This window comes from Phyllosticta citriasiana (assembly GCF_038021145.1).
Source record: "Phyllosticta citriasiana strain CBS 120426 chromosome Unknown IWZ02scaffold_4, whole genome shotgun sequence".
Classification (NCBI taxonomy): Eukaryota; Fungi; Ascomycota; class Dothideomycetes; order Botryosphaeriales; family Phyllostictaceae; genus Phyllosticta; species Phyllosticta citriasiana.
Window position 1 is genome coordinate 2,079,303 of NW_027117281.1, and position 27,031 is coordinate 2,106,333.

The window sequence follows — 27,031 nt, forward strand, 5'->3', positions numbered from 1 at the left end:
CCAAGCACGTGCATGCCGGAGGGGGCTTGGACGACAAGTCAGCCCAAAAATAGGGCGCAAGCGGGCTGATCTTACGAATGCTGGCTGACATGCCGTAACCCAGACCGACAGGACCAATGCGCGCGCGCCGTTGGTTCAGCCACAAGTTCCCTTTGGATCCACGGATGCACTTGGCGAACCATGAGGATTCGTCGGGGGATAGCTATGGGTTGTTATATCACCTCTGACCCCGCCGCGACGGTAGCGGACCGCCTGTCGAATCCCCTTTTCTGCGCTGTTGCGCCGCCGCCCCGTCTACGCATCGTCAACAGTGAGCAAGCATCATGTCGAAGAGGACCGTCTTCACTACTATTACCCCGCTGCCGGCGGGCGTCTCGAAAGAGACTGTCTTGGAGTTTTTGCATGATCATATGTCCATGATAGACTTGAATCCCTTGGTTGTGGAGCGCCATATGATACGGCCTCCACGAAGTGCGACTGCCGAAGAATTCCACTGCATCTGGTATTCTCTGACGGGTAAGTCATCGAAAGATGAATGCCTCTTATGCGGAAACTGACATGTGCAGATCGAGTGAGCTACATTCCCGGCGTGTCTGGATCAGTCACCTACAACGCATGTTTCCACGACCTCTTTGACGGCGTGCAAACGCACGTCTACGCTCCTCTGGGACTCGACATCAAGGAGAAATGGAGCGTCGGTGGAAGCCTTCCTGGGGAGCCGCAAGCACCTGTCGAACTCGGCCTCAACATCCCAAGCCAAGGCCTCTATCTCCGCGAGGACTGCGACATGCACTGCAACATTGTAATGAATAAGTTTGTCAAAGGCACGCTCAAGAAGGCCCACAGTGTTCTGGTCGACCGACTGGTGGCCAAGGCCGGCATCGAGGATTCCAAGAGGCAGAGTCGCAGAGTGTCGGCCATGAGCTCAGCGCAAAGCTCCGTCTACGCCGACATGGCAAGCTCCGTGTATCGGCCACCAAGCGTTCCCTCCAGCGAAGCGGCCAGCGTCAGCAGCAGCAGCGGTGGTGGCGCCCACTCGCTCCTCTCACGCCCAAGCTCGTCCCAATCCGAAAAGCTGCCACCACGGGACTCCTCCGTCGTCGTCGTCGTCGCAAACTCCAACCCCAGCAGCGCCAACGCCACGCCTCACATTGTGGCCGAACTCGACTCGACTGAGCTGGCCGCATCTCCCGAGCCCGAAGGAACCGTCGAGCTCGACCAAACCAGCATCGAAGACCTGCTGCAGCAGAAACTCGCCGACGACATCGCTGCCTTCTTCAACAGCGGAGGCACCTGCGGCGTCGCTCCCCCTCCCCCTCCCCCTCCTCATCCTCATCCTCATCATGTCCCATCAGAAAACAACAACAATCCCCTGCCCCCCTACCGTCCCGACAAGTACCAATCTTTTACCTCTGCGGCCACCACCACGGCACCCGCGCCCCTCAAGCCCAGCTACCTGGCCTATCGCCCGCCCCCCGTCAAGTCGAATAGCTACACGGCATACTCGCCTGGCCCAAAGTCGCTGACGCCCGAGGCCGCCGCGGCGCAGGGCAAGGCGGCGCGCCCGCGCTCGCGTTCCAGCTTGTCGTCTGCCGACCTGCATTTGCCGGAGAAGGGATCTGGGCCAGCTGTCGGGCCGGTCGAGTTGGAGGGATGAGCTGGTGTTGCTCACCGTGGTGGAAGCAGAATAAAATTTCTCAAGCTTTGTTATTCATGTGTGTTTTTTATTTTTATTTTTTATCTTTTTGTTTGGGGGACGGCGAAAGATTTTGGAGAGGAAGAGGGATGCTCGGTGTCAGCCACCATGTGAGATGTCGAGAAGAGAAGAGAAGGAGAATGGCATGAAAACGGCGCTTGGAGCTTCGGAGGTGTTTAAGGGATACGATACCCTGTGTATGCTGCTTTTTAAGGTGTCAGCCCGGGTAGACATGTTCAACGACTGTATGATTATTACATGAGTCAATGGATTGACGGACGGGTAGATTGCGGTCCAAAGGTTGTTCGTCAAATGATAATGTGGGATTTTGGACGATTGCCCGATACCGCAGAACTGGCCTTGTCGCTGCTGTGGCAGCTACCATGTTTCTCAAAGGGCTCAGAAAGAAGGGAAGGAAGGGAAGCAGGGGAGAAGAAACTTTGCGGACAGCAGGAGATAAGTGAAGTGACTCAGCGCTGCGCCGCACTCGGTACACACACACACACACAGCGAGCATTAAATCAGGCAGATCACGCAGTTCATTGGGCCAAGTGGATGATGTGGCAAGTTCGGGTATCAATTCACCATCAGTCTTCCCCTCCGGTGGTGGTCTGTCTGTCTGTATAGAGTCTAGTCCAAGTCCAGACGAATATTTACAGCGGAAAGAGGCCCGCGAATGTCAACCTCCAACGCCCAAGAAGAGTGTGAGGACCCCGAAAGAAAGGAAGGAAGGAAGGAAGGAAGGAAGAAGGAAAACCCAAGCAAAAGGCAGACCAGAAGGGCGAGAAAGAAAAAAAAAAAAGAAAAAAAAAAAAGAGAGAGACCAAGCCTCCATTTTCAACACTCCATCCCCCCCCCCCCCCCCCCCCCCCCCCCCCATCTTCTCCGTCTCTGAAATGAAGATGCTCAATGCTCCCATTACGCCCTGCAGCAGTCGTTCCACGTCGCGGGTTGCTCAGATGCCGACCTTGTTCAGGACGTAGCCGACGGGCACGGGCCAGCCCAGGATGCCGGCGGCGATGGGGACGTACCAGGTGGCGGTGCGGGTGAACTTTGTGCGGTAGAAGCCCCAGGAGACGGGGTGCGACGGGCCCGTGGTGGGGTAGCGGCCGACGGGGCGGGCCTCCTTGGGGAGCAGGTTGCGCGCGGAGCGGAGGAAGGCGCGGATGGGCGAGGGACGGAATGCCATTTTTTTTTGTTTGGAGAGGTGGGTTTTGATTTGAGGAATTGGTCGGTGGTTGATTGAGAGAGGGGTGAAGCGATTTGGAGTTGAGCTTCAAAGTGTGTTTTTGGTGGTTGTTGGTTGCGATTGAGAAGGGAGGGATGTCGATGTATGAACAGCCGGATTTAGAGTGGTGGTTTGCAGTCGATATGGACAGGTCTCGTTGATTCGAGGCCAAGAGAAGTCGCAGTTTATGCACAGACTGTTGTTGTGATGGTTGTGATGATGAAGAAAAAAGAAACACCTGCCTCGCGCCAGAAGCAAGAATATATACCACGCAGAAAGCGCAGGCGCAGGCGTTGCTCATGACGCACTCATCCCCCTTCGACCCAGTGCCCAACGGTCAACGGCCGGACAAAACCACAACCAGGCTTCGCATCAGCTGAGACGGGGGCCAGTCAATACTGGTGGCATCATGGTCAAAGAGGCAGTCCCGTTTGCACCCGCACCGGGCCTCAGATCCGTCGCAGTCGTTTCGTGCCAATGCCGACCGGGCTGAGTCGCGGCATCGTGGCCGCTGAGAGCCGCAAGCAATCAGAAGAGCCGCCAGAGACGAGGGTGGTGTAGAATTGGCTTGGCCGTTCGGCTCTGGATCCGGGGAAAGCAGGAAAGCAGGAGTGCAGGTGTCGTGATTCGATGGGCTTCAGCCCTGCCGAGCGACCGTTGGAGGTTCCCAGAACGGCGAGGGTCGACGTTGGGGCGCTGACTGCATGGGGAGATCAGTGGTGTATGGCTGGCGTGACCTGAGCGAACAGCCAACCCTCGCGAGACGGTGGTGTGATGGAGATTCTGCGGCCCCTGCGCCCGTCGGCACTCGGCAACCCAACCGGCCCTCGCTGAAATGCTCACGATGCTGACTGACTTGGCTCCTCTCCCATTGACCTTCGTCCAGAGTTGGCTGTGATTGGGTGCTTGGGGACCATGTCCAGACGTTTGTCTTGAACTATTCAGGCGGACGAGTGCCGGTGTCGAACGGTGTGGTCCAAGGGCAGGATTCCATGGCTCAAGCTACATTGGAGTGCAAACGACAACGAGATCAAGAACAAGTCTTTTAACACGCCAGCCAAAGAAAGACACGGCGAAGAGAATGCAGCAAAGAAGACTTGAAAACAACAGAGCCCTCTAGAAATGCGGCAGGGACGCCTCCATGTTATACCCACGCTGCCTCGACGCAGCTCCCAGACACAGCGCCAACTCCATGCCATCGTCACCCCATCTCGGCAGCTTGTCAAACCAGACTCCAAGACGCCGGCACCATGTGCTCTTTTTCCCGTTTCAGCCCAATCACTATGACGCCAGAAGAATGCAACCCCCTCAGCTCACTTCTTGAATGTCTTGTCGAGCTTCGCCAGCGCCGCCGCCTTCTCCGCATCTCGTCGTGCTCCTTGCACCGTCGCCGGCAGGTCCCTCATCACCTGCTGCATCAGCAGATCCAGATTCGCTTGCCCCGACCCAATCTGTGGCGGCCTCTTCCTCTCCCCCTCTGCCCCGACATCCTTTGCACTACTGCTGATCCCTGATCCGATCCGCACCGCATCCGCCGCCGCCTGAACTGCTGCTGCCGCCGCCTTGGCGCTCGCCAATGCACCCACTTCTTTGCGACGCAGACTGACTTGGCCGTGCTGGTCCCAGAATGTTTCGTATCCGTGGTGGTCCAGTACCTCGTTTGGCACCACGCCCTGAGGCTCCAGCTCGCGAATCACATCCTGATTCTCCTTGTTGCCCTCGAGCAAGAACCTCAGGCACATGATTGCGTGCTCCTTGATGTACGGATTTCCCTCGTCGTACTGACAGCAATTCAGAATTGCCTCGACACCTCCGTGTGCCCGCACCTGATCCTGGACTTTGCGGCTCTTCCACACAAGCGACGTCAAGACCAAGACTGTCAGCTTCTTGAGATTCCGCCATTCAAAGTCCGATGGCTCCTCGCTTGGATCCTCCACATACTGTCCACTAGACGAAGACGGTGCCGGGAACTGATCCGCTGCCAACGGCGGCCCGCTAACGTCATACGGTCGCTCGACTGCCACTGGAGCAGGTCCAGAGCCTGGTGGAGGCTGAGGGCTCGCCGACCTGTTACTGTCGGGCATCGTTGGCGGTCTTCTCGCCAGCAAAGTCTGCTTGGGCAACGCCGAGTCGAGCTCCTTCAAAAGCGTAATAAGTTCGCTGGTGATCTCCCAGTCGGCCATCATCTTTTTCCATACATCGTGCTCAGTCAAAATGGCGAAAAATTCGAGATACTGATACACCCCTTCGTACATGCGCTCCATGTCCCACAGGTTGAGCGGAAAGTCTTCGGGGTGAGCGTGTCCGGCCTTGATCTGGCCCTGGAGGAATATCAAAGCACATGTCTGGGGGATAATGTGCCGTCGGAACTCGGTGAACAGGAAGTTGACCATGTGTACGTCAACACGCAATGGGTATGACGACCCTTGGCCATCGCCATGGTCCTTGGCCGCTTCCACCGCCTGGTTCTGCCTCGTCTTGAAAATGTTGGTCAAAAGCTTCATGATGACCCCTTGGGCTGGCGAAATGATGTCTTTCGTTTCGCGGAACGCGTGATAGGAAAATGGCAGGAGCCCATTCATGAGGACCGCTTCGGTGATCTTGACCATGAACTTGAAGTAGAGCTCGTCTTCGCGCAGATCCCACGCCGCAACAAATATCAACAGCTCGCGCAGCAAGTTTCTTCCATTGTCCTGGGCCAAAAGAAGATGACACCGCACCGTGTGCATATTCTTAATGGCGGAAATCTCGTCTGGAAGGACACCATAGTTGGACGCTCCCTCGGGTGGCGGCACTATTCCAGACATGATGATCATTGGCAAAACCTCAATCTCAGAGGGTGCCAAGATCAAAGGCACGTCAGTCAGAAGGCCTCGGCCGTCATCACCCGAGACCACATAGTCGTCATCCTCACTGTCTTCTTCATCACTGACCTCGTCTCCAATGTCTTCGGCTGGTTCGGTGGCGTTAGGGGACGCGGGTGATATTACAGGCGAAGAGGGCGATGCCTCGGGCATGCGTTGCACTGGCACGCGCTCCGGGAAAGTTTCGAGTCGCTTCATCAGATCGTCCTTTCCTTCTTGGAGAATGTTTGCTCCATAGGCTGCCGAGTAAGCCATGCGAAAGTCTGCCTCGCTCGCGGCAGGCGATTCTGGAAGCCTGGTGGTGAGCGGGAAGTTTTCAATATCCCACCGTTTGAGGACATCGGTCGGCGTAATCTTGGGTTGTGCTGAAGGGTAGGTGAGCATTTTGCTTTTCGACGATAGCAAGGCTTTCTTCATACGGTCGACTTCCAGCTGGAGTTGATTGATGCTTGCAGCGAGAGCAGCAACGTTCTCTTCCTGGCTTGCATTGGGGTCAACTGGCTTGAGCTCAGAAGGTGGCTTTATCGACTTTAGCAGTGACGCGTCCTGCCGGTACTTGGTCATGAGATCGTTGTACAAGAGGTGCCATTCCTGAATCCCAGATTAGCATTGTCAAGAGCAAAGCAAGCAACAAGACCTACTTCGCGCGACTCCTGAGGCATTTCCTGCCACCTCTTCTTGCACTCGGCCGCAATTTCAGTGGCTCCAGCCTTTTCGCCCTTTGCAAGCAAAGCACGCTTGACATCCATCCCAATCTTCCCAATGTAAAGCAGAAATGGAGAAGACGCCCGCTGCTGCGAGCCTGATCCTGCGCCCATGGAGAGGTCCTTGATTGCTTTTGCCGTAAAATCGGAGTATGGTACTGAGCTCCAGTCTTGCTCAGGCGTGGTGGTCAGCCCGGACGTCTCAAACGGCGGCCTCGAACCTGGCCTGAAGGCACCCTCAGGCGAACCATCAAACAGTTCAACCCAGAGCATCAGTTTGCGCCTCTCGTTGCGAGCAACAAGGTTGTTGAGGAATTGCAGACTTGTGATGAGCAGTTTCTTGTCTGGCAAGAGTGTCAGTCTAAGACCGGAAAGTGTCAACTTGCTCCACCCACATGAGTTGATTACGTCTTGCCACCGCGTCCCGTCCTGTGTTCCAGCGTCGCCATCGAAACCTCTGGCAGTTGCCTTTACGCAGACAGACGTGAGCTTGAATATTTCCGAGTCGAACTGCATCTTTGCCGCGAGCTCCTGAGCGTCTTCGCCGATTGTGAGAGAATTGCGGCCAATCGACACAAGGTCAATGAGCCGCTCCAAGTCCTTCATCAAAGTGCTGTAGTTGGAGGCGATAAGAGTCACCGAAGCGCCCTCGAATTCAGGTGCGGCAGGGTCCGGTGGCGCGAACGAGCGTGTTTCGAGGGATGGGACTGCGGATTGAAGCAATTCACTGAGGGTTTGCCAGATTTTGGGACTGGAGCCAATTGAGTACCTGGTCTCGTCAGTCTTGAACGTCCAGAGTAGATGCGATGGATTTGTGGTACCTAACTTCTTCGTCCTTGACGGTTTTCTTGAGCGTCTTCTTGCACATCGAATCGAGCTTCTCCATCATGTAGGGCATGATATAGCCCGGTGACTTGAAGTGTATTATCCATGGGTTAAGAATCAGCAACAGCTCAACCGCCCACGGGTCTGTTGATAATCTTGGAGTATCGTCGTCCGCGTTTGGCGAAGACGAGCTTCCTGCCGTCCGCGGAGCAGGCGAGTCGCCGCCATGATGCGACTCAGCGGACGTATTCTGGGTCGCCGACATGGCGCGTGGTAGTTGTAGAGGATGCGAGTGTTGCGGGCGGAATTTGTCGAAGCATGGACTTTCGGCGCTGGTGGAGCGGAGAGCGGGAAAGCGCTATGACGCACAACCGAGTCACCTCCGCTCCGCTACTTAAAGGTGTCGCTTCGCTCCATGACTTTCATCGCTACGACATCATCACCCAGGACTTTTGCGCGTTCCATGCCTGGGCTGCCTTCAATTGATCGCCCTGCGACAGGGAGAAACCCGCAATTTCTGCAAATGGATTCCGAATCGAATTTGAGCATCAATCCGCGCCTGCAATGTGCGCAGCTTGGCGCACGACTCAATGACCGTCTGATTTTTTGACTCGAAGACGTCGCGGCGGATCTTTGCTCGAAATTTGCCTTTCTCTTGCATGGAATCACAACTCGAGGGCTGCTCGAAGGCTGTGAAGATAGTTGCCAGCCTCCCACACCGCCGTCTCTGCAGTCTACGCAATTTGACAGCACATCGTTGCATGCAAGCAAGCCCATGATTTGTTGTTGGGTATGTCGACGCCTGGCAAGGCATTCCACTCAAGCCTGTTGCCACAAAAATGCCAACCTTCAAAGACCGGAAACAGAGATCACTTTCACAAGTTTTGGATGTAAAGGTACCAAGCACATCGGCCATTCCCCTGAGACTGACATGTTTGAAGCTGGTCTTCTGGCATACTGGCAGACCTTCAGACCAGGTTGAAAGGTGGATCATCTTCACCATCAAAGCTTCAGCTGCCAACGCAGAGACCTATTTGTTCGACCGAAACGTAGAGACTCACTTCGGCACGAACACATGAAATTCGTCAAAGTGGGCGGCGTTTTCCATACAGCAAAGCAAATGAACTGATTTTATTTTCAATTTTCCCGATGGATTCAGAAAGGCAAGTCTGCTTACTGGGAGCATTCAACAGCAGGATTGACTTATTTCCTGTGCACATCTCCGTCTCAACACAATTCAGGTGTGTTTTGGTGGTTGGTGGAGTTGTAATGATCGGGCTCCTGCAAACCGAGGTACAAGGGCGATCCCTCCACAGGATAGTCACTGTGGAGTGAGACTACACCGCTTTCCCTTTCTGACGTTGGATCATGATACGCCGAGCGAAGAGTATGTACAAAACTCGAGAGTGGCTTGCTAAAGTTTAGCGTCGAAGTAGACAACTCCCCGTGGGTCAGCCACAAAGGCACTAGCTGCATGTACATCTCTAGCAACGTAGCACAGATGCCCAATTCCAACACGCTTACAGGAGAGGCCTTCAGAACGGACTAGCCAGCGTAGATTGGAGCTTCGGAGGTCCGTACTTCCAGACCGATTCTCAAAATTAACGACCAATTAGCTTTTCCCGGCTGTGATGCTACCAAAAGTCCAAAGGTCCGACGGCTCCCCTTATGTCAAAACCTTTCTACTATTCTCTCCTTTCCAAAACAAAGCATTGCTTCCATCGCCTACAAGCTGGGTCCTGTAAAGTCCAAGTACAATTCTTTGGATTGGTTGCGTCTAACAAGCCATCCCAAATGACCGACCACCAATTGGTCTGACCTGCCAAGTATGTCTCACGAGGGAACAAGGCCAAGTCCACCGGAAGAAGCGTGGCCAGGAGAATGGCCTCTGAGTTTCCCGTCCGAAACCCCTGTGCAAGCACATCTGGATCCTCTTGACTTGCCCTCGCCAATCCGAGCAGACAGAATGTGGAGCGAAAGTGAGACGATTCGGGTACCCGAGGAGGCCACTGCACACTCATATTATCGCGACACCGCAAATTTCAATGAAAACTCCATCCAACCTCCTGGTTCAACTTGCTCGGAGCGTTCAGTTTCGGGTGCAGCAGGATTTCAACATGTCAACCGGTCTGACACGCCTTACGCATCTGACCTGGCACTTGCACGATCACCATCTGGGAGAATTATTCGTGAAGATGATTTGAAACAAGTGCTTTTCCACCAAAAAAAGACCGAAGAAACCGAACTTTTCAAAATCCTCCAGAGCCGTCCGTCGAGCCTTTCGCCTCGCTGCAGCACTTCCCAGGCGTCCTTGTCCACCCAATCAGCAAAGGAGATCGCAAAGGAGCAAGAGATGATAAATGGACTGCTGTCTCGCTTGTTCGGCGAAACGCGCCGGGAGCATTCCGAGGAAGAGAAGACGCGGCACTTGGGACTCGTTTTCCAGAACCTTACCGTAGAAGGATGTGGCGCCAACATAGCGTTGCAACCTACAGTCGCAGACATTTTTCTGGCAATCCCACGATCTATTGGAAACATGGCCACCAAAAATGCACAACATACCGCAGCTAAATCGTCGACACGACTACTCATTGACGACTTCTCAGGCTGTGTCTTGCCGGGAGAGATGTGCTTGGTGCTGGGCAGGCCCGGTGCTGGCTGTTCGACGTTTTTGAAGACCATTGGCAACCAGATGCATGGCTCTGGATGCTCCAAGGGCGAGGTGACGTACGGAGGGACGTCCGCAGAGCGAATGCACTACTGCTATCGAAATGAAGTCCTCTACAGTCCTGAGGAGGATGAGCACTACGCCACACTGAAAGTCCAGGACACTCTAAAGTTTGCAATCAGCACAAGGACACCTGGTCAAAAATCACTCCTCCCGGGCGAGTCGCGATCAGATTACATGAACGAGTTTCTGCGGGTCCTCAGCGGAATCTTGAAACTGGAACAGACCATGGAAACAAAAGTCGGAAACGAATTTATACGGGGCATTTCCGGCGGAGAAAAGAAACGAGTTAGCATAGCCGAGGCTTTGGTAACGAAAGCCTCTATTCAGTGCTGGGATAACAGCACAAGAGGTTTGGATGCTTCGACTGCTCTCGAATACGTCCAAAGCTTGCGATCTCTTGCCAACATGACTGGAATCTCCGCATGCGTCGCCTTGAACCAAGCGGGGGAAAGCCTTTACGAACTGTTCGACAAGGTTCTGGTTATTGACAAGGGCAAGTGCTGTTACTTTGGCCCAGCTAAGGGGGCCTCCAAGTACTTCCAGTCGCTTGGTTTCGTGAGAAAGGCGCGCTGGACAACTGCTGATTTTCTCACTGCCATGTCGAATGAAAAGGAGCGACAGGCCTGGAAAGGCTGGGAAGACCTCGTACCAAGGACACCCGACCAGTTTTCAAAGGCTTTCAAAGACAGCGAGACGCATCAAAGGAACTTGGAAGAGATTGAAAAGTTCAAATATGATCTTGAACTGCGCGCAGAAACGAATTCCCCCAAGAAGAACTACACTATCTCGTTCCCAAGGCAGGTCATGGTGTGCACCAAACGCCAATTCCTCATCATGGCAGGGGACATGCCATCGCTGACAGCAAAGTTCCTGGGCATCATTTGCCAGTCGCTTGTGGTTGGGAGTCTCTTTTACGACCAGCCCCAGACTGCTGCCGGAGTGTTCACCAGGGGGGGAGTCATGTTTTTCATGCTCCTCTTTAATGCGCTGCTTGCGTTGGCAGAGATTACAGCTGCTTTCGATGGCCGGCGGATCCTTCTGAAGCACAAAAGTTTTTCATTCTATCGACCTAGTGCGTATGCCATCGCTCAGACAGTGTGCGACGTTCCTCTGGTTTTCCTACAAGTTGTTCTATTTTCTACGCCGGTTTACTTCATGAGCAACCTGCAGAGGACAGCGTCCCAATTCTTCATCGCCATGCTGTTTCTCTTCATGTCAACCATGACAACCTTTGCCTTGTTTCGCACCATCAGTTCCTTCTCCAGCTCGTTGGACGGTGCCACACGAGTTACTGGAGTCGTGGTACAGGCAGTCGTCGTCTACACCGGCTACCTGATTCCCCCGCGAAAGATGCATCGCTGGTTTAGCTGGATCTGCTGGCTCAACCCTATACAATACGGGTTTGAGTCGCTCATGGCCAACGAATTTTACAATCTCGACATCGCCTGCGAACCGCCATACCTAGTGCCGTCAGGTGTACCAAATGCAGCACCGCAGTATCAGAGCTGTGCTCTCGAGGGGAGTATTTCAGGACAAACAACAATAGCGGGCGCGGACTACATTGCGGTTGCCTTTGACTACTTTCGCTCACACCTCTGGAAGAATCTTGGCATCATTTGCGCATTCTTTGTGATCCTCGTCGTCGTCAACGCAACATGCATGGAACTGCTGAGGCCCAACAAAGGAGGTCGATCTGTAACGCTTTACAAGAGAGGGGATGCTCCAGCAACGGTCGACCAAAATGTGGAGAAACCAAGCAACCTACGAGAAGAAGAAGCAGGCCTGAGACCTCCCACTCCTCTCGCCCCGGTGTATTACTTTGACTCCAGGACCAATTCCATCGACGCATTCACAAGTGCCGACCAGAGGCCCATTCTAACATGGCAAAACCTTACCTGTACGATACCATACGAACGAGGAGCACGTCGGCTGCTGCAGAACGTACAGGGCTACGTCAAGCCAGGGGAGCTAACCGCCTTGATGGGCGCCAGCGGAGCTGGTAAAACGACGTTGCTCAACACGCTATCACAGAGAGCCCGCGTCGGGACAGTCGGAGGTAACATACTCGTCGACGGCAAGCCGCTCCCGCAATCATTCCAGAGAGCCACTGGATTCGCCGAGCAAATGGATATCCACGAGTCTACAGCGACTGTGCGCGAGGCCTTGAATTTCTCCGCGGAGCTGAGACAGCCCAGGGAGGTCTCGATTGAAGAAAAGTATGACCACGTGGAAAGAGTGCTTGACCTGCTGGAGATGCGCCCACTCGCGGGAGCAGTTGTCGGCACGACCGCTGCCGGCCTGAATCAAGAGCAGCGGAAAAGACTTACGATAGGAGTAGAGTTGGCCAGTAAGCCGGAGCTGTTGATGTTTCTCGACGAGCCTACCTCTGGATTGGACAGCGGCGCCGCCTTCAACATCATACGGCTACTTCGGAAGCTGGCAGATTCTGGGCAGGCCATCCTGCTGACCATTCACGCCCCCAGCTCCGTTCTTTTCCAGCACTTTGATCGGCTCCTGCTGCTCAAACCCGGAGGCCGAATTGTCTATTTTGGCCAGATAGGTCATGACAGCAGGACTATGATCGACTACTTTGAGCGGAATGGAGCAGAGAGGTGCCCTCCAGAGATGAATCCGGCCGAGTACATGCTCGAAGTCGTAGGTTCTGGGGGCCGTGTAGAGCGGGATTGGGGTGACGTGTGGATTCACTCTACCGAGAATCAGAAGGTGGCGAGCGAGATTGAAGAAATCATTGCGACCAGGAGGACAGAGGGCGATACTGTAATCGCCAGAGATGGCAGGGAGCACGCGATGCCACTGTCATACCAGGTCAGCGCATTGCTCAAACGGACCTCTGTGGCATTATGGAGGAGTCCTGACTATGTCATGGGCATGATGGTAAGTGCACTCAATCCACCGAACAGGCGTCACGCTAACACCACCAATTTTAGATCCTCCACATCTTCACCGGTCTCTTCAACGGCTTCACCTTTTGGAATCTCGGGTCCGGTCCAATCGACATGCAATCGCGGCTCTTTTCCGTCTTCATGGTGCTCGCCATCTCGCCACCACTAATCCAACAGCTGCAGCCGCGCTACCTCAACATGCGGGCCCTATTCCAAACGCGCGAGGCCAAATCCAAAATGTACTCATGGGTGGCCTTCACGACGGCGGCCGTCGTCTCGGAGCTTCCCTACCGCATCGTCGCGGGCACGCTGTACTGGGCGTGCTGGTACTTTGCGCCGGGCTTCCCGCGCGACAGCCTGTCGGCCGCCAGCGCGTGGCTCATGATTCTGGCGTTTGAATTCTACTACCTCAGCTTCGGCCAGGCCGTCGCAGCCTTTTCGCCCAACGAGCTGATGGCGTCGCTGCTCGTGCCCATCCTTTTCCTCTTCATCATCAGCTTCTGCGGCATCATGGTGCCGTACGACAGCCTGACTGGCTTCTGGAAGAGCTGGATATATTGTATGTTCTCTGCCTCGAGTCTAAGGAATGGCGTGGGGCGGAGCAGGAGTGATGCTAATGGTTGGGTGAATGCACTGATAGGGCTCTCGCCGTATACGTACCTCGTCGAGCCGCTCGTTGCGCTCGTCACGCACGACGTACCCGTCCGCTGCGACGAGCATGAACTCGCCGTCTTCACGCCGCCGCCGGGCCAATCGTGCGGCGGCTACGCTGACCCATACGTCGCGGCCGTCGGGAGCGGCTACGTGCAGACCAACGCAGACGGCAGCTGCGGGTACTGCCGATTCAAAAATGGCGATGAATTTGTACGTGTACTCCCCCTCCTTTTCTCGCTCTTGCTTTTCGCATCATCCCTTTGCGTAAATGCCTCTTCTTCTTTTCACACGCTGCGGCGCCTTTCCCCGGCCGTTTATAGCATCGCGTCGCTTCGCTTGACTCCAGTCGTTCATCGATTGCACTTATCCGACCCACCACCCTGCCTCAATAGTGTCTCACCCCCATCATTTCTTCCATTTCCCCTCCCCTCCTTCTCCTTCCCCTCGCCCTCGCCACTCATACGGCGCCGAATCCGCTCGCTCCCATCCGCCCGAGGCGTCGCAGCACCGGCCGGGACTGGAGCAGCCAGTCAGTCAGCCACCTACCGACTGTTGTGACCGGAGCGGCGCGCTGCCCCAAAAAAGCCGCGAGTGCATGTGGAAACGGCGGGCTGAGCAAGCCACAAATCTCGCTCGCACAACGAGGCGAAAAGGGCGCAGGAGGGGCGTGGGGGTGAAGCTGGAGCTGGAGCTGGAGCTGGAGCTGGAGCTGGGGGACGTGTGGGTGGTTTGCCGGGCGACGACGAGCAGGCATCGGGACGGGCCGGGTGCGTTGCGGTGCGGTCGTGCTCGCGTGTCAGCCAGTCGGGACGCGTCGTCGTCGACAATCGAGTTGTGGCGACGACCTAAGCGACCTTCCTAGGCGACGATATGGCGACGGACGGGCGCACTACGGTACATGGGGTAGGTGGGTGGATGGACAGGAGCGAGAACCGGCACCTAAAAGTACAGGGGATGTGAGCTTAGCCGGTGGATGAGTAGGACGAGCGGACGAGTGGGCGGGTGTGGCCCTCGGCAAGACATTGACGGCAAGGCTGGATGTCTGTTACTGTCTGGTTTCTATTGTTCTGCGCCGGCCCTGCCATCCGCCTGCCTACCTACCTGCCTACCTATCCGTCTGTCCGTCTGTTAGCTGCGTTGGGTGGTCCGGTGCTTATCGGACGTCACACAACAAATCCTCGACCCCCACCCCTACACGCACCCGCCCCCTTTCCCCTTGTCTCTCTCTTCTCTCCCCTCTCAAAGCTGACACCCACCCACCACACATAGGCCGCAACGTTCAACATCCACCACGCAACGCTCTGGCGCTCCTACGGCGTCTTCTGGCTCTTCATCTTGTTCAACGTCGGTCTAACATTTTTCTGCACGTGGCTCTACGTGCAGGGGTGGCGCGATGTGCGCAAGTGGGCGGCGGCTAAGCGGTATAGCGTAAAGCGCAGGAACATGATTGAAGGAGAGGGGGAGAGGGAGAAGGGGCAGTGCGCGGGTTGAGGGGTTGAGGGGGAATGGTGGGGTGTTGGGGCAGGGGTAATACGAGGCAATGTAGGGGAGGTGTCGTTTGGATGTTGAGGTGTCTGGGTGTTTGGTTTGTTTCCTGTCGGCGTTCCTGGCGCGTCGTTCTCCTCATCCCATTCTAGCGCGTGGACAGGAGCGCCCGGCTTCTCGCTCCAGGTCGTTCCTACCTCCTCATTCATCGCGCCTTATTCACTCTTAATCCATTTGTCCCGTTCGCCATCTTTTTATCATTACGGTATAAATAATAAGCTCTCAGCGTTTATCCTTCTGTCTCTTTCGCTGCAGCAGCTACATGATTCAATTCGACAGAGCAGTTTTATTAAGTACCGATGCGTCGGCGTTGTCTTATGTGGGGTAATTATGACGGTGCGAGTGAATGCCTTGCCTTGGGTTTCAGGTACATATTCCAGGTGGTGTGGCGGCGAAAGCTTGTTCGGTGGTGGGCGGGCGAAACGACGCGGCAGAGCTTAAACATGGGCGGGATGTTGGCGGGAAGGCATGTGGCTCGTGTTGTATGACTTGGCGGTGCGAGGTTGGTTGTGTAGGGAGAGTGCACTGCTGCCCCGGGCTTTGGATTGGAGGAGTGGCTGAGGTGGAGTCGGGATGTTGTAGTTGTAACTGTTTGTTGGCGTTGATGATCTGCTATGGATTGCTTGCATTATGGATATCATCGGACGATCAAAGACAAAAGGAGCAAAGGATCAAACAAACGCTTAGATGCTACACAACAAAGGAAACTCACGATACCACCACCACCCGCAGTCAGACTGCCTTAGTATCCCGTCAGCCGTCTCTCCTCGGCCACGCGCCGCGCCGCCTGCTTGTCCCAGCCCACCGTCTTGAGGCTGCGGTGGACGGTCGAGACGGACACGTCAATGTCGAACTCGTCGAGGATCCAGCCGCACATGTCGCGGACAATCATGTTCGGGTAGTCGTTGAGGTGGACGAGCAGGGCGCCCATTATGCGCGGCGACAGGGTGCGCGCGGGGCCGGGCTTCTCGTCGGGCGTGGGCGCGAGCGTGTGCTTGGTGCGCAGCCGTCGTTTGATGCCGTAGACGGAGCGCGGGTTGCAGTTGACGATTGTTGCGATTTCCGTGATGGACGTGTTGGTTGAGAGGAGCGAGGCCACGAGCTGTCTTTGCGTCTGTTTCATACGAGGGGCCATGTTCTGGTCTTGGTTTTGGATTTGAACGAGTGTGGTTGAATGAATGTGTGGATGGTCTTGAAAGTGATTGTGATGTAGTTGGATTGTAGTTTGGGAATGACCCTCGGCAGAAAGGCGTCACGTAGGGAGGTCATTCCACAGCAGTTGCATGGGGGAAATATTAAGGGGTAAGTGCGCACGGACCCGGGTGGTATGGGATTGCGAGAGTCGGCGTGCATGACACTGAGGTTGTAAATGGGGGAGGGGAGGCTCGTGTGCATCCCAGGGTGTTGACCGCCTTGGAGGGGTGTGCACTGGGCGGACCCCCGCCATCCGCCCGTTTGGTCTTGGTGCCTGGCTACATGAACTTAGATGATCCAGGAATCTGGCAACAAGATAAAGAATAGTACGGCTGGGCTGCAGTGGCTGCTCACTGCTCTGCTTTTAGGGTGTCCAGCTGCTATCGGAGAGCGCCACTGGCACCGGTATGGCAAGAGAGCATGTGAGCAGTTGAGGCGCAGCTGGAGGTGCTGGATCGGGGTAGGTAGCTGTCCTGGGAGAGGTCGAGAGCAGCGCCACGCTTTTCAGCTTTGTGAGAGGATTTCAGGGGAACTACCGGGGAAAGACTGGGAGCATCAAAAGTATTATGACGAGAGGCAAATATTTCCCGCAACGACTGAAGTGCGCGAGAAAACACGGAGCAAATGAGGCATTTTGGTGGGGCTGAGTAGAGTTGAGGTTTCCGGTCAGACTTGCCCATCGTGGATTTTCCCCAAGAGTTGACGATGGAATCAAAGAATGAGTCGGCTTGGCGGCTTGGAGAGGGGAATTGGCGCTGACGGGGAGCTCGAGGATGTTGAAATGGTGCAGGTGATGTGGTTTCCTGTTCCTTAGCTCCGACGACAGCCGACGTCACGGATTGCCCCGCAGCCGGAAGGGGCTAGTGCCCTGGCTGGCTGGGGCTATTACGCGGGGCGTGGGGAAAGGTTGGCAGTGGACAAGGTTCCGCAGGTAGTGGGTCTCCGCCTCCTCTGTGGCCGCGCGCGGGAAGGAACAAGGAAGCTCTAGACTGCCTGTGTGACTTTCTCTGTAATGCTACCTTTTGGGCTCTGGCTCTGGCTCTGGCTCTGGCTCTGGCTCTGGCTCTGGCTCTGGCTCTGGGCTGCGGCTCTCTGCTTCTCTGACTTCCCGTACCTGCTTACCTTAGTTTCTTCCTTCTGCACGGCTCTCCATTTCTGCACTGCACTGCACTGCACGTCCATGCTTACCCTCATTGCTGCATCATCCATCGGAAAATCGCGGAGGGAACCGGGTCGTCAAAGGATACTTCCAGGCTGAGGCATTATTCCTGCATGTGTCTGTCCACTGCTCAGGGATGCTCCGGCTGAAGGTCGAGGCTGCGACGTCACTGGCGAGGCCCAGACGAAGTGAACTGAGCATTTGCGTTTCACGTGTGCTGGGGACTCCAGCTAGACCAGACCCGGCCATACTCTACTGTGAACAGCTCCAGGGATGCGCCAGAGCCCGCCTTGCTACACACATCCATCGCGACTCCATCCTCAGTCACGACGACCGTCAACAAACGCTAGCCACCAGCCCGCTCAAAAGCCTCGCCCGTCGCTCGCCTATCGTCTCCACTGCTCGCTACCTGAATCTCCCCCACACTCGCCCACTGCTCACCATTGCTTCGAGCCGACTATTTTTCGTCACCTCCAGGCCTTCTTTCCGACTTTGCCCGCCCAGAGGCCCATCCCTTCTCCGGCTCCCATACTCGGTTCGTCCGTCCGCTGACTTCTGCGCCTCACAACCAATCGCCTTGCTGCAAGTGCTAATCCCAAGCCGACAGCACCATCGTGACTTCACTCCAAGTATTCCCGAAATCATGGCCCTGAATCCTACTAAAGGCTCCGCCGACCCCCCTCTCCGCACTGCTTCTCCAGGTCCCCTCGCCCAGGAATTCTCTCGCCAGCAAGCCACTCGTCAGGCAAAGAACAACTTCCACTCCACCTCTCTTTCCAAAATGGTCTCCGGCAACCCCAACTTCGTCAACAAGACTGCTCTCCACCCTGGAGGTCTAGAGTCAGTCCACACCCCTTTGCTCCATTCCTTGTCCCTCTCTCGGAGCAATCGCCGCCAATCCTTCGAGATTTGACAAGGCATTGGCCGTGCTCCGCTTTAGGGCTGTCTCCAACTCTGCCCACCCTTGCCGAGGTTAAGCTCCTTTGGTTATCACAAGCACTAATTTCGTCCCAGGCCTTCCAAGGGCGAGCACACCGAGATCGAGGAAGAGCTCCACGATAAGGCGCACATTGACTACGACCGCGTGGCTATTGTGAGTGCCCCGTCTCTTGCTTATCTCGCGACACACACTGACCGAGTGGTGCTCAGATTGCCAACCCGTCCGTCGCTGCCCTGTATGAAGATGCTCTGGTCTACGAAACTGGCTCGGCCATCACTGCCTCTGGCGCCCTCTCTGCATACTCTGGAGCCAAGACCGGCCGTTCGCCTTCGGACAAGCGCATCGTGCAGGAGCCGACGTCAGAAAAGGATGTCTGGTGGGGTCCTGTGAACAAGCCCATGTCTCCAGAGGTACGTCGCATCTCGTTACTCAAAAGCCGGAAGCCGGCAAAATCGAATGGCATTGTACCATGGACTTTGTACCTGCATTACCCCACAGACGTGCCGACTGAGTTGTGGAACCGATCGACGCGACGTCACTGTGTGGGTTGCAGGTGGCGCCTGCTTCCCCGCACCCTATTACGTTTTAGCCCTAAAGAGCCCCGACTCTCGCCGATGCCTCGCCACGTGCTGACCACGTTCTTTCTTTAGGTCTGGCGCATCAACAGAGAACGCGCCGTTGACTACCTCAACACCCGCAATCGCATCTACGTCGTCGATGGCTTTGCCGGCTGGGATGAGCGCTACCGCATCAAGGTTCGCGTCGTCTGCGCGCGCGCCTACCACGCTCTCTTCATGCGCAACATGCTCATTCGTCCCTCGAGAGCCGAGCTCGAGCACTTCCACCCCGACTATGTCATCTACAACGCCGGTGCCTTCCCGGCAAACAGATTCACCGCTGGAATGACTTCTGCGACCTCCGTCTCCATCAACTTCGCTGAGAAGGAAATGGTCATCCTGGGTACCGAGTACGCCGGTGAGATGAAAAAGGGCATCTTCACCGTCCTCTTCTACGAGATGCCCGTGAAGCACCAAGTCTTGACGCTCCACTCGTCCGCAAATGAGGGCAGGAACGGTGACGTCACAGTCTTCTTCGGTCTGTCGGGTACGGGCAAAACCACTCTTTCCGCGGACCCCAAGCGTGCGTTGATCGGTGACGACGAGCACTGCTGGAGTGACAAGGGTGTCTTCAATATTGAGGGGGGTTGCTACGCCAAGTGCATTGGCTTGTCCGCGGAGAAGGAGCCCGACATTTTCAACGCCATCCGCTTTGGTTCCATCCTTGAGAACGTCGTATTTGACCCGGCGACCCGTGAGGTGGACTACGAAGATGCCACCCTCACTGAAAACACTCGCTGGTAAGTCTTGACTGTCAGCAGTCTCCAAAACACTTACTGACTTCGCATAGCGCGTACCCCATCGAGTATATTGAAAACACCAAGATTCCTTGCGTCTCGACTAGCCATCCCTCCAACATCATTCTCCTCACCTGCGACGCTCGTGGTGTCCTCCCTCCCATCTCCAAGCTCACGACCGAGCAAACCATGTACCACTTCATCTCCGGCTACACGTCCAAGATGGCTGGCACGGAGGACGGCGTCACAGAACCCCAGGCGACCTTCTCTTCTTGCTTCGCTCAACCTTTCCTCGCCCTTCACCCCATGCGATACGCCAAGATGCTTGCAGAGAAGATTTCGCAACACAACGCCAATGCCTGGCTGCTCAACACTGGTTGGGTTGGCGCTGGTGCCACCACTGGCGGCAAGCGTTGCCCTCTCAAGTACACTCGCGCCATCCTGGACGCCATCCACTCGGGTGAGCTCGCCAAGGTCGAGTACGAGACGTACGACACTTTCAACCTCCATGTTCCCAAGACGTGCCCCAACGTCCCTGACGATTTGCTGAACCCGGCCAAGAGCTGGACGGGTACCGCTGACTTCAAGGGCGAGGTTTCCAAACTTGGCAAGCTGTTTGCGGAGAACTTTGAAAAGTACAGTGACGAGGCCACTCCCGACGTCCTCAAGGCTGGTCCCGTGGTATAGGATTGAGGCAGTATTTTCTTATGAGAGCGTAGATTTGGTGGATCGTGGGAACAGACGGGTTGGATCTCTCAAATTGTTTTCGTCACACATTTCTCGTCTTTGTTCGGAATTGGGTCCGGCAGGGTTGGTTGGTTTGGTCAATGGGATGACGGATGAGGTTTCGAGGTGTGGATTGACCTGCGGGTTCGGTGTATGTGCATTGGGGCACAGTGGCGTGGACAATTGAAGCCCGTTGGGCGATTCATGAAAAACCATAAGTTGTTCTACGCCTGTTGCTGAAAAACGTGCTCGGTGTGTGCCGGCGGGCAAAAGCAAGAGGCTTGTCGACCTCGTGTTGTGCTTTCAGTCTCTACCGGTTTTCTAACAAGACTGTCAAGCGAGAAATACGATGAACAGATGAAGGTTGATGTCGGGTTAGATGAGCTGGTGTCTGATGAAGTTGACAGGTGCAAGGGAGGGGGGACAGACCAGCCCAGCCTCGACAGCAGCGGGGCACAGACCACCTCCGCGTCCACCTCCGAGACAAGCTCCGCACCCAACCAACCGTCTTACCACCACAGCTCCTCTTTCACTCCTTTGCTTTCAACCCCTTCCAGTCCCATGATTGGAGCATGAAGAAGCCGCCGGGATCGCCTTGACCATCGTTATTGCTTTGCGGTAAAAATGGAGGCGGACTGGGACGAGGTACGTCTTCAGCTCCCCGCGCATTGTTATCAGGGCAGCTTTCTTGCCCACTCGCACCTTGTTTTCCTGCGCAGCATGCTGCGTGATTGAGCAGAACATCATGGTTGATTCTTCTCGTCTCTCAAAGCTTAGTCAGATCGCTCTGCCTCCGCCAGGCCCGCACGCCCTACCAACGCCAGCTACCACCGTCGCATTCGACACGCATCAAGATCTGCTTTGGGCGGGGAATGACTTTGTGAGTGCGTCTTCTGCGAAGCGACACGATGCGGTCTCGCTCGCCCCGATCTCCTCTCAGCTCTCGAGTGGTTGGATTACTGGAGCTCAGTTGGGTTAACAACATGCGCGCGCATTCGACGTACAGGGGAGGGTGTCCTCGTTCTTTGGCCCGGAGCTCCAACGATATACTAGCTATCGCGCGCATTCCTCGGGAGAGGGTCCTGTCAAACAGCTGTTATTCTGCGACAAGGGTGTGCTGAGTCTCAGCGTGAGGAGCGTCCACCTAGCTACGAGGAGAGGTTTGACGCTATGGCATCTCACGTATGAATCTTGGGCGACAAGTCATGTACGACGGACACTGACCCAGTCCTAGACACGAAGGGTTCAAAGACCTACGATGCATGAGTTTTACGAGCAAGGGCATTCATGAGGTTCTGGTAGCAGGCTGCCAAGATACAATGTACAGGATCGACGTGGAAAAGGGGACAATCGTCGACACTGTAAGACGGGCCTGTGCCGGTGCGCTTTGTATGGCGAGGAGCTGACAGGTCACAGCTGGCTGCCGAGCACAACTTTACGCTCATGAAAAAGGGCGGGCAATACATTTGTGCCGCGACAAAGAGCGGCCTGGTTGTCATCATAGACCCCTACAACTTCAGAGTCGTCAAGACGTGGCAAGCCCACAAAGAATGGATCAACGACATGGACGCAAAGGCCGACTTCCTCGTCACCTGCGGGTACTCGCGCCGCCAAATGAATAACTTAATCCTCGACCCTTTCGCTTATGTTTATGACCTCAAGACCCTTTTACCGCTCCCGCCTATCCCATTCCACGTTGGAGCTGCCTTTGTCCGGATGCATCCGCGCATGTCTACAACGAGCATTGTGGCTTCCCAATCTGGACAGTTGCAGGTCGTAGACCTTATGAATCCCAACACTGCCAACGTCCGCCAAGTCAATCTCTACGACACGTACTTGACCTCTTTGGAAATGGCGCCTTCTGGAGAGGCATTGGCTCTCTCAGACGCACTCTGCACTGTTCGAATATGGGGCTCTCCCACCAAGGTCAGGTTCACGGATCAGAGCCAGCCGACAGAATTTCCCGATCATGTCATTCCGCCTCAGAAGATGGACTGGTCCATGGATACGTGAGTACTCCGGATCTCGCCCAAATACAATGCTGACTACCCACCCAGCCCTCTGAGTACCGTCGGAATGCCTTATTATCGAGAGACTCTGCTCTCTGCCTGGCCGAGTCACTTGATCTTCGAAGTCGGGGCGCCGCCGCCAAAGGTTGACCAGCAAGTCCAAGCAAGCCTTAAGCGGGCAGAACTGGGCCACTGGGCTCCAAACCCACGCAAGACAAGAAGAAACCAGGTCGTTGGCACCCGTCTGCATGGCAAGGGCGATGCCATCATGGCGCCAAAGTTTCTGAGCGAAAAGGCCAGAGATAATTCAAAAACCGACCCTGAACGCCGGATGAGCGAGACGCTCGAAGCAATGACTGACATGATGCTCGATGGGACAACAAAAAAGGACGTTCCCGTCATGTACCGCAATGTCGAAATCAAGTACAGCAAGTTTGGTGTTGACGACTTCGATTTCAAGTAAGTTGATGGCCATTGCCAGGGAGCTTCAGCTGACAAAATCAGGTACTACAATAAGACGGAATACTCTGGCTTGGAAACCCACATTGCGAATTCATATGCAAATCCGCTACTGCAGTTGCTCAGGTTCACCCCTTTACTGCGTAACCTGGCACTACATCACACATCGACGTCTTGCTTGTTTGAAAACTGTCTGCTTTGCGAGCTGGGATTTCTCATCGACATGCTGGAAAAGGCACAAGGGCAAAACTGCCAGGCCACCAACTTTTTGAAAACGTTTAGTAACCTGTCGAACGCGGCCTCGCTGGGCCTACTCGAAGAGCACTCACCAAACAACGCTCTGACCAACATGATTCAGTCACTCAATCGTTTTCTGCTCGACAAGCTCACGTCCGACTTTCGACAGATGACTACCGCCGCCAACCATCTGGAGCTGGCACTGACGACCAACGCCATTGCAAACATTCGATGTGCGCAATGCAACAACGAGACGAGGAGACCAGGTGCCACCTTTGCTCATGAATTGGTGTACCCGCCCAAGAATAGCATGAAGAACCACATGCGAGCATCAAGACCTACCTTTTCTCAGATTTTGAAAGCCAGCGTTGAGCGGCAGGACCAAAACCGCGGGTGGTGTGACAGATGCAAACGCTACCAGCAGTTGGCCGCACGGAAAAGCATCCAAAACATTCCGCCAATCATCATGATCAATGCTGCCATCCACAGCCACGAGGCAAAGCAGCTGTGGGCAACGCCTAATTGGATGCCTCAAAAGATTGGCATCATTGTCAATCAGGGGCAATTCTTTTGCTACGAGGGCCAAGACCTTGAACATCATCTCCGCCGCAATTTTTACGACATTCAAGTCTACGAGTTGGTGGGCGTGGTGGCTGACATCAACAGCGGCGAGAATCAAAAGTCTCATTTGGTTTCCATGATCAACGTGTCGCCGTCCTCGCGGGACAGCAGCCAGACCGAGAGCCAATGGCATCTTTTCAACGACTTTCTCGTCCGGCCCGTGACAAAGGACGAGGCGCTTCGTTTTGAGCCGACGTGGAAATTGCCGTCGGTTTTGGCGTTCCAGAGCATCAAAGCAAGTCACCACATTGACGACACCTGGAAAGAAAGGCTAGACACGTCTCTACTCTACCGCACTTGGGGACCAGGAGCAATCGACAGCCTCGGCTTCAAGCAGCTCGACCCAAGCGAGCATCCAACTGCAGGCTGGCCTGTTGCCATAGACGCCGAGTTTGTCTCGCTGCAACGTGAAGAGATTGAAATCAGCGCCTCAGGCCAACGCGAGACAATTCGACCTTCGCGGTTGGGACTGGCGCGCGTCTCGGTGCTGCGCGGCGACGGGCCCGACGAAGGTGCCCCCTTCATCGACGACTACATTGCCATCAGCGAGCCCATCGTCGACTACCTGACGCTTTTCAGCGGCATATCGCCCGGCGACCTTGACCGCAGCACGTCAAAGCATGCGCTCGTCGGGCTCAAAGTCGCATACAAGAAGCTCTGGCTTCTCCTCAACCTCGGCTGCGTCTTCATCGGGCACGGCCTGCCCAAAGATTTCCGCACAATCAACATCCACGTGCCGCGGCCGCAGGTGGTGGACACGGTGGACCTATACTACATCCCGGCGCGGCAGCGCAAACTCAGCCTGCGGTTCCTGGCGTGGATCGTGCTGCAGGAGGACGTGCAGGCGGGCACGCACGACTCGGTCGAGGACGCGCGCACGGCGCTCAAGCTCTGGAAGCACTGGCGCCACGTCGAGCTCGACGAGGGAAGGGCCGTCTGCGAGGAAATGGTCAAGGATATATATAAGCGCGGCTGGGAGGTTGGCTTCAAGGTGCCTGGCTCGACCAGCCGCATAGCGACGCCGGCGCGTGGCGCTAGTGGCACACCGGATTCTGTGGGTGTTGGGAGGTAGGTCGCTGAGGTGGAAGAGGAGGGAACTGGGGGTCGCATGTGGTGGGACAAGTGTGTGGAGTTGGTCGGTTTGCTTGGAAAGGGAGATCGATGGGTCGTGAAAAGGGGAGCCAAGCGGAAGCGGAAGAGGGGGAGTGTGTCTGAAGGGGAGGACTCAAAACGTACGTATGCCTGCCTGCCTGTATGTACTCAAATCAATTCTTTTGGACCTTTATCCGCAGCTCCCTCGTCTCTCGTTTCGCTCCATCCAGCTACTTCTTTCTTCATCTCGCTTCTCAGGAAAGATTCGACTTGGTCACGGCATTGCGCGTGGCCGTGTCCGATGCCACCACCTACCTCGAGTCGACCTTCGAAGAGACCAACACCAAGCCGTGAGTGGGCAAGATATGCCAGCCTTCCCAAACTGCATGAATTGTTGCTAATGAATGAGTTTCTCAGGTCGCCAAGGAAGCCCGACATGAAGCGCAAGACACCCTTCCGACGTCATCTCCCTCTCCAGACAAGGACAACCAACCAACGGCATGACTTCTCCAGCTAGGTAGCTAGCTGGCTGGCTCCTCAACTGCCAGCGCGCAGTGGCTCGCCGCTCGACGAGGTCTGTTAGACTTGGACTTAGCACCGCCGACAAATCCTCCCTCGCTGTAACCCTCGTTCTTTGGCAGCATGGCGTCGCCTTTTGAAGCTGCTCGATCGGTCGTGGAGGTATGCCGTGGGTCGTATTTCAATCAAGCTCGTACCTACTCGATTTGTCTCGCTGGTTCGAAAAAGGGTTGGCGAGCAGTGCATCTGTTTGTGTGAACCTCGTTCCATGTGCTAAGTAATCGCTCTTTCAGTAGTTAGTTCCCCTGTCGATATCTAGCCCTTCTAGACCATTTATCTAAACCACTGTCCGTATTTATCCAATCCCCTTCTATCCCGTCTCCATCCCACGTCGAAGCCCAAACTCCCCCAACACACTCCTACCCCACCCTACCCCTGAAACGTCCCATTGACCCCCCACCCCCACAATCAATCGCTCAGCCGCCGCCTCGAGAACGGCGCGACACGGTCCCGGCGCCTCCACGTCCTCCTGCGTCAGCCACAGCAACACGGCTTCGAGGGCGCGGATGCTGCGGCGGCGGCGGCGGCGGCGGAGGGTTGATTCGTCGAGCTCTTCCTGTTTGGTCATCTGCTGCATCTCGTCGTCTTTGACTCTCGGGTTGTGGGTTCGTTGGGCTGCCTGTCTGCGTGATCGTGGTGGACTGTCTCATCGTGGTTTGCGTTATGGCCGACGCCAGAGACAGAGGTGCGGGTCGGCGAGGGGGAGCGGCTATGGCTGTGGCTCCGGCTTAGGAGCGGTGGAACGGTGGGCTGTGGCGATGGCAAGGCGCAGGAGGAGTCGGGGTTGACGCTGTTGATTTTTTTTTTTTTTTTTTTTTTGGAGGGGATGGGTTCGGCGTTGATGGTTGTGGTGGTGGTGGTTAGTTTGTGTTGGAGTGGTCAGTGTTTGTGGAGAGTGATGGGGTAGGATGGGATGGTCAAGTCTGGGGTTTGTGGAGTGAGTGAGGGGTTAGTGATCTGGGAGGACAGTGCTTACGACATGGTGCTCAGAGCACTGGTAAGATCAGTGACATTGTCTGCCAGCAGCACTGTTGGTGATGGAGGTGAGGTGGTGTTGTGCGTCGACGCGGAAGAGTGCGAGGAGGGCGACGACGAAGAAGAAGAAGATGGTGATGACATTGTGGTTGGAGTGGTTTGTCGATGATGATGTAGTGTGTGGTGTGGTGTGATTGTGCGGTGGTTATGAGGTATCAGGAACAACTTCAGTCACTGACGCAGATATACTCGTAGAATGCACCCGGACGCCTGCTCACGCGCCTACCTCGATCCACCGACAAAGCCAGCATATAAAGTAGACGTAAACTGTTATTCCGCAGAAAAGCACAACTGATGCAACATTCTGGCTGCGCAGCGCACCAACCCCCGCACTGTAGAGAAGACTTGAAACCGGAGAAGTGAATACAGAGCAAGCAGACAGATATACAGGCAAGGAGATATATTTTGAAAATCGACGGTGACAAAGTCTGATATACCCATTCATACAGAACCCTACCAAACAGACAAAGAAAAGC

The 27,031-nt window shown here is 55.4% G+C and overlaps 6 protein-coding genes across 6 annotated transcripts; 5 read left to right on the forward strand and 1 right to left on the reverse strand.

The window, feature by feature from the left end:
* Positions 1 to 196: 196 nt before the first annotated feature.
* On the forward strand, positions 197 to 1,806 carry IWZ02DRAFT_215875 (uncharacterized protein). Its single transcript, XM_066762748.1, has 3 exons — positions 197 to 516; positions 567 to 1,490; positions 1,629 to 1,806. Exons 1-3 carry the CDS (start codon positions 324 to 326, stop codon positions 1,655 to 1,657), a joined length of 1,146 nt encoding a protein of 381 aa, XP_066624818.1. The 5' UTR covers positions 197 to 323; the 3' UTR covers positions 1,658 to 1,806.
* A 2,431-nt stretch (positions 1,807 to 4,237) lies between these two features.
* On the reverse strand, positions 4,238 to 7,582 carry IWZ02DRAFT_373948 (spinocerebellar ataxia type 10 protein domain-containing protein; the record flags this gene model as incomplete). The annotated part of the gene is made up of 6 exons (XM_066764735.1): positions 4,238 to 4,401; positions 4,507 to 5,857; positions 5,915 to 6,379; positions 6,430 to 6,836; positions 6,888 to 7,266; positions 7,319 to 7,582. The coding sequence occupies 6 exons, from the start codon at positions 7,580 to 7,582 to the stop codon at positions 4,238 to 4,240; spliced, it is 3,030 nt and encodes a 1,009-aa protein (XP_066624819.1).
* A 1,421-nt stretch (positions 7,583 to 9,003) lies between these two features.
* Positions 9,004 to 13,997, forward strand: IWZ02DRAFT_516532 (ABC drug exporter AtrF; the record flags this gene model as incomplete). The annotated part of the gene is made up of 3 exons (XM_066770680.1): positions 9,004 to 12,943; positions 12,997 to 13,815; positions 13,926 to 13,997. The coding sequence occupies exons 1-3, from the start codon at positions 9,146 to 9,148 to the stop codon at positions 13,995 to 13,997; spliced, it is 4,689 nt and encodes a 1,562-aa protein (XP_066624820.1). The 5' UTR covers positions 9,004 to 9,145.
* A 1,299-nt stretch (positions 13,998 to 15,296) lies between these two features.
* IWZ02DRAFT_216494 (uncharacterized protein) lies at positions 15,297 to 16,505 on the forward strand. The gene is made up of 2 exons (XM_066762749.1): positions 15,297 to 16,223; positions 16,295 to 16,505. The coding sequence occupies exons 1-2, from the start codon at positions 15,497 to 15,499 to the stop codon at positions 16,372 to 16,374; spliced, it is 807 nt and encodes a 268-aa protein (XP_066624821.1). The 5' UTR covers positions 15,297 to 15,496; the 3' UTR covers positions 16,375 to 16,505.
* Positions 16,506 to 18,146: 1,641 nt separating this feature from the next.
* IWZ02DRAFT_373915 (phosphoenolpyruvate carboxykinase [ATP]) lies at positions 18,147 to 20,484 on the forward strand (the record flags this gene model as incomplete). The annotated part of the gene is made up of 5 exons (XM_066764733.1): positions 18,147 to 18,343; positions 18,518 to 18,596; positions 18,653 to 18,853; positions 19,094 to 19,800; positions 19,851 to 20,484. The coding sequence occupies 5 exons, from the start codon at positions 18,147 to 18,149 to the stop codon at positions 20,482 to 20,484; spliced, it is 1,818 nt and encodes a 605-aa protein (XP_066624822.1).
* Positions 20,485 to 21,827: 1,343 nt separating this feature from the next.
* Positions 21,828 to 25,223, forward strand: IWZ02DRAFT_216574 (ubiquitin carboxyl-terminal hydrolase-domain-containing protein). The gene is made up of 4 exons (XM_066762751.1): positions 21,828 to 22,532; positions 22,581 to 22,991; positions 23,037 to 25,081; positions 25,142 to 25,223. Exons 1-3 carry the CDS (start codon positions 21,967 to 21,969, stop codon positions 24,919 to 24,921), a joined length of 2,862 nt encoding a protein of 953 aa, XP_066624823.1. The 5' UTR covers positions 21,828 to 21,966; the 3' UTR covers positions 24,922 to 25,081; positions 25,142 to 25,223.
* Positions 25,224 to 27,031: the final 1,808 nt, after the last annotated feature.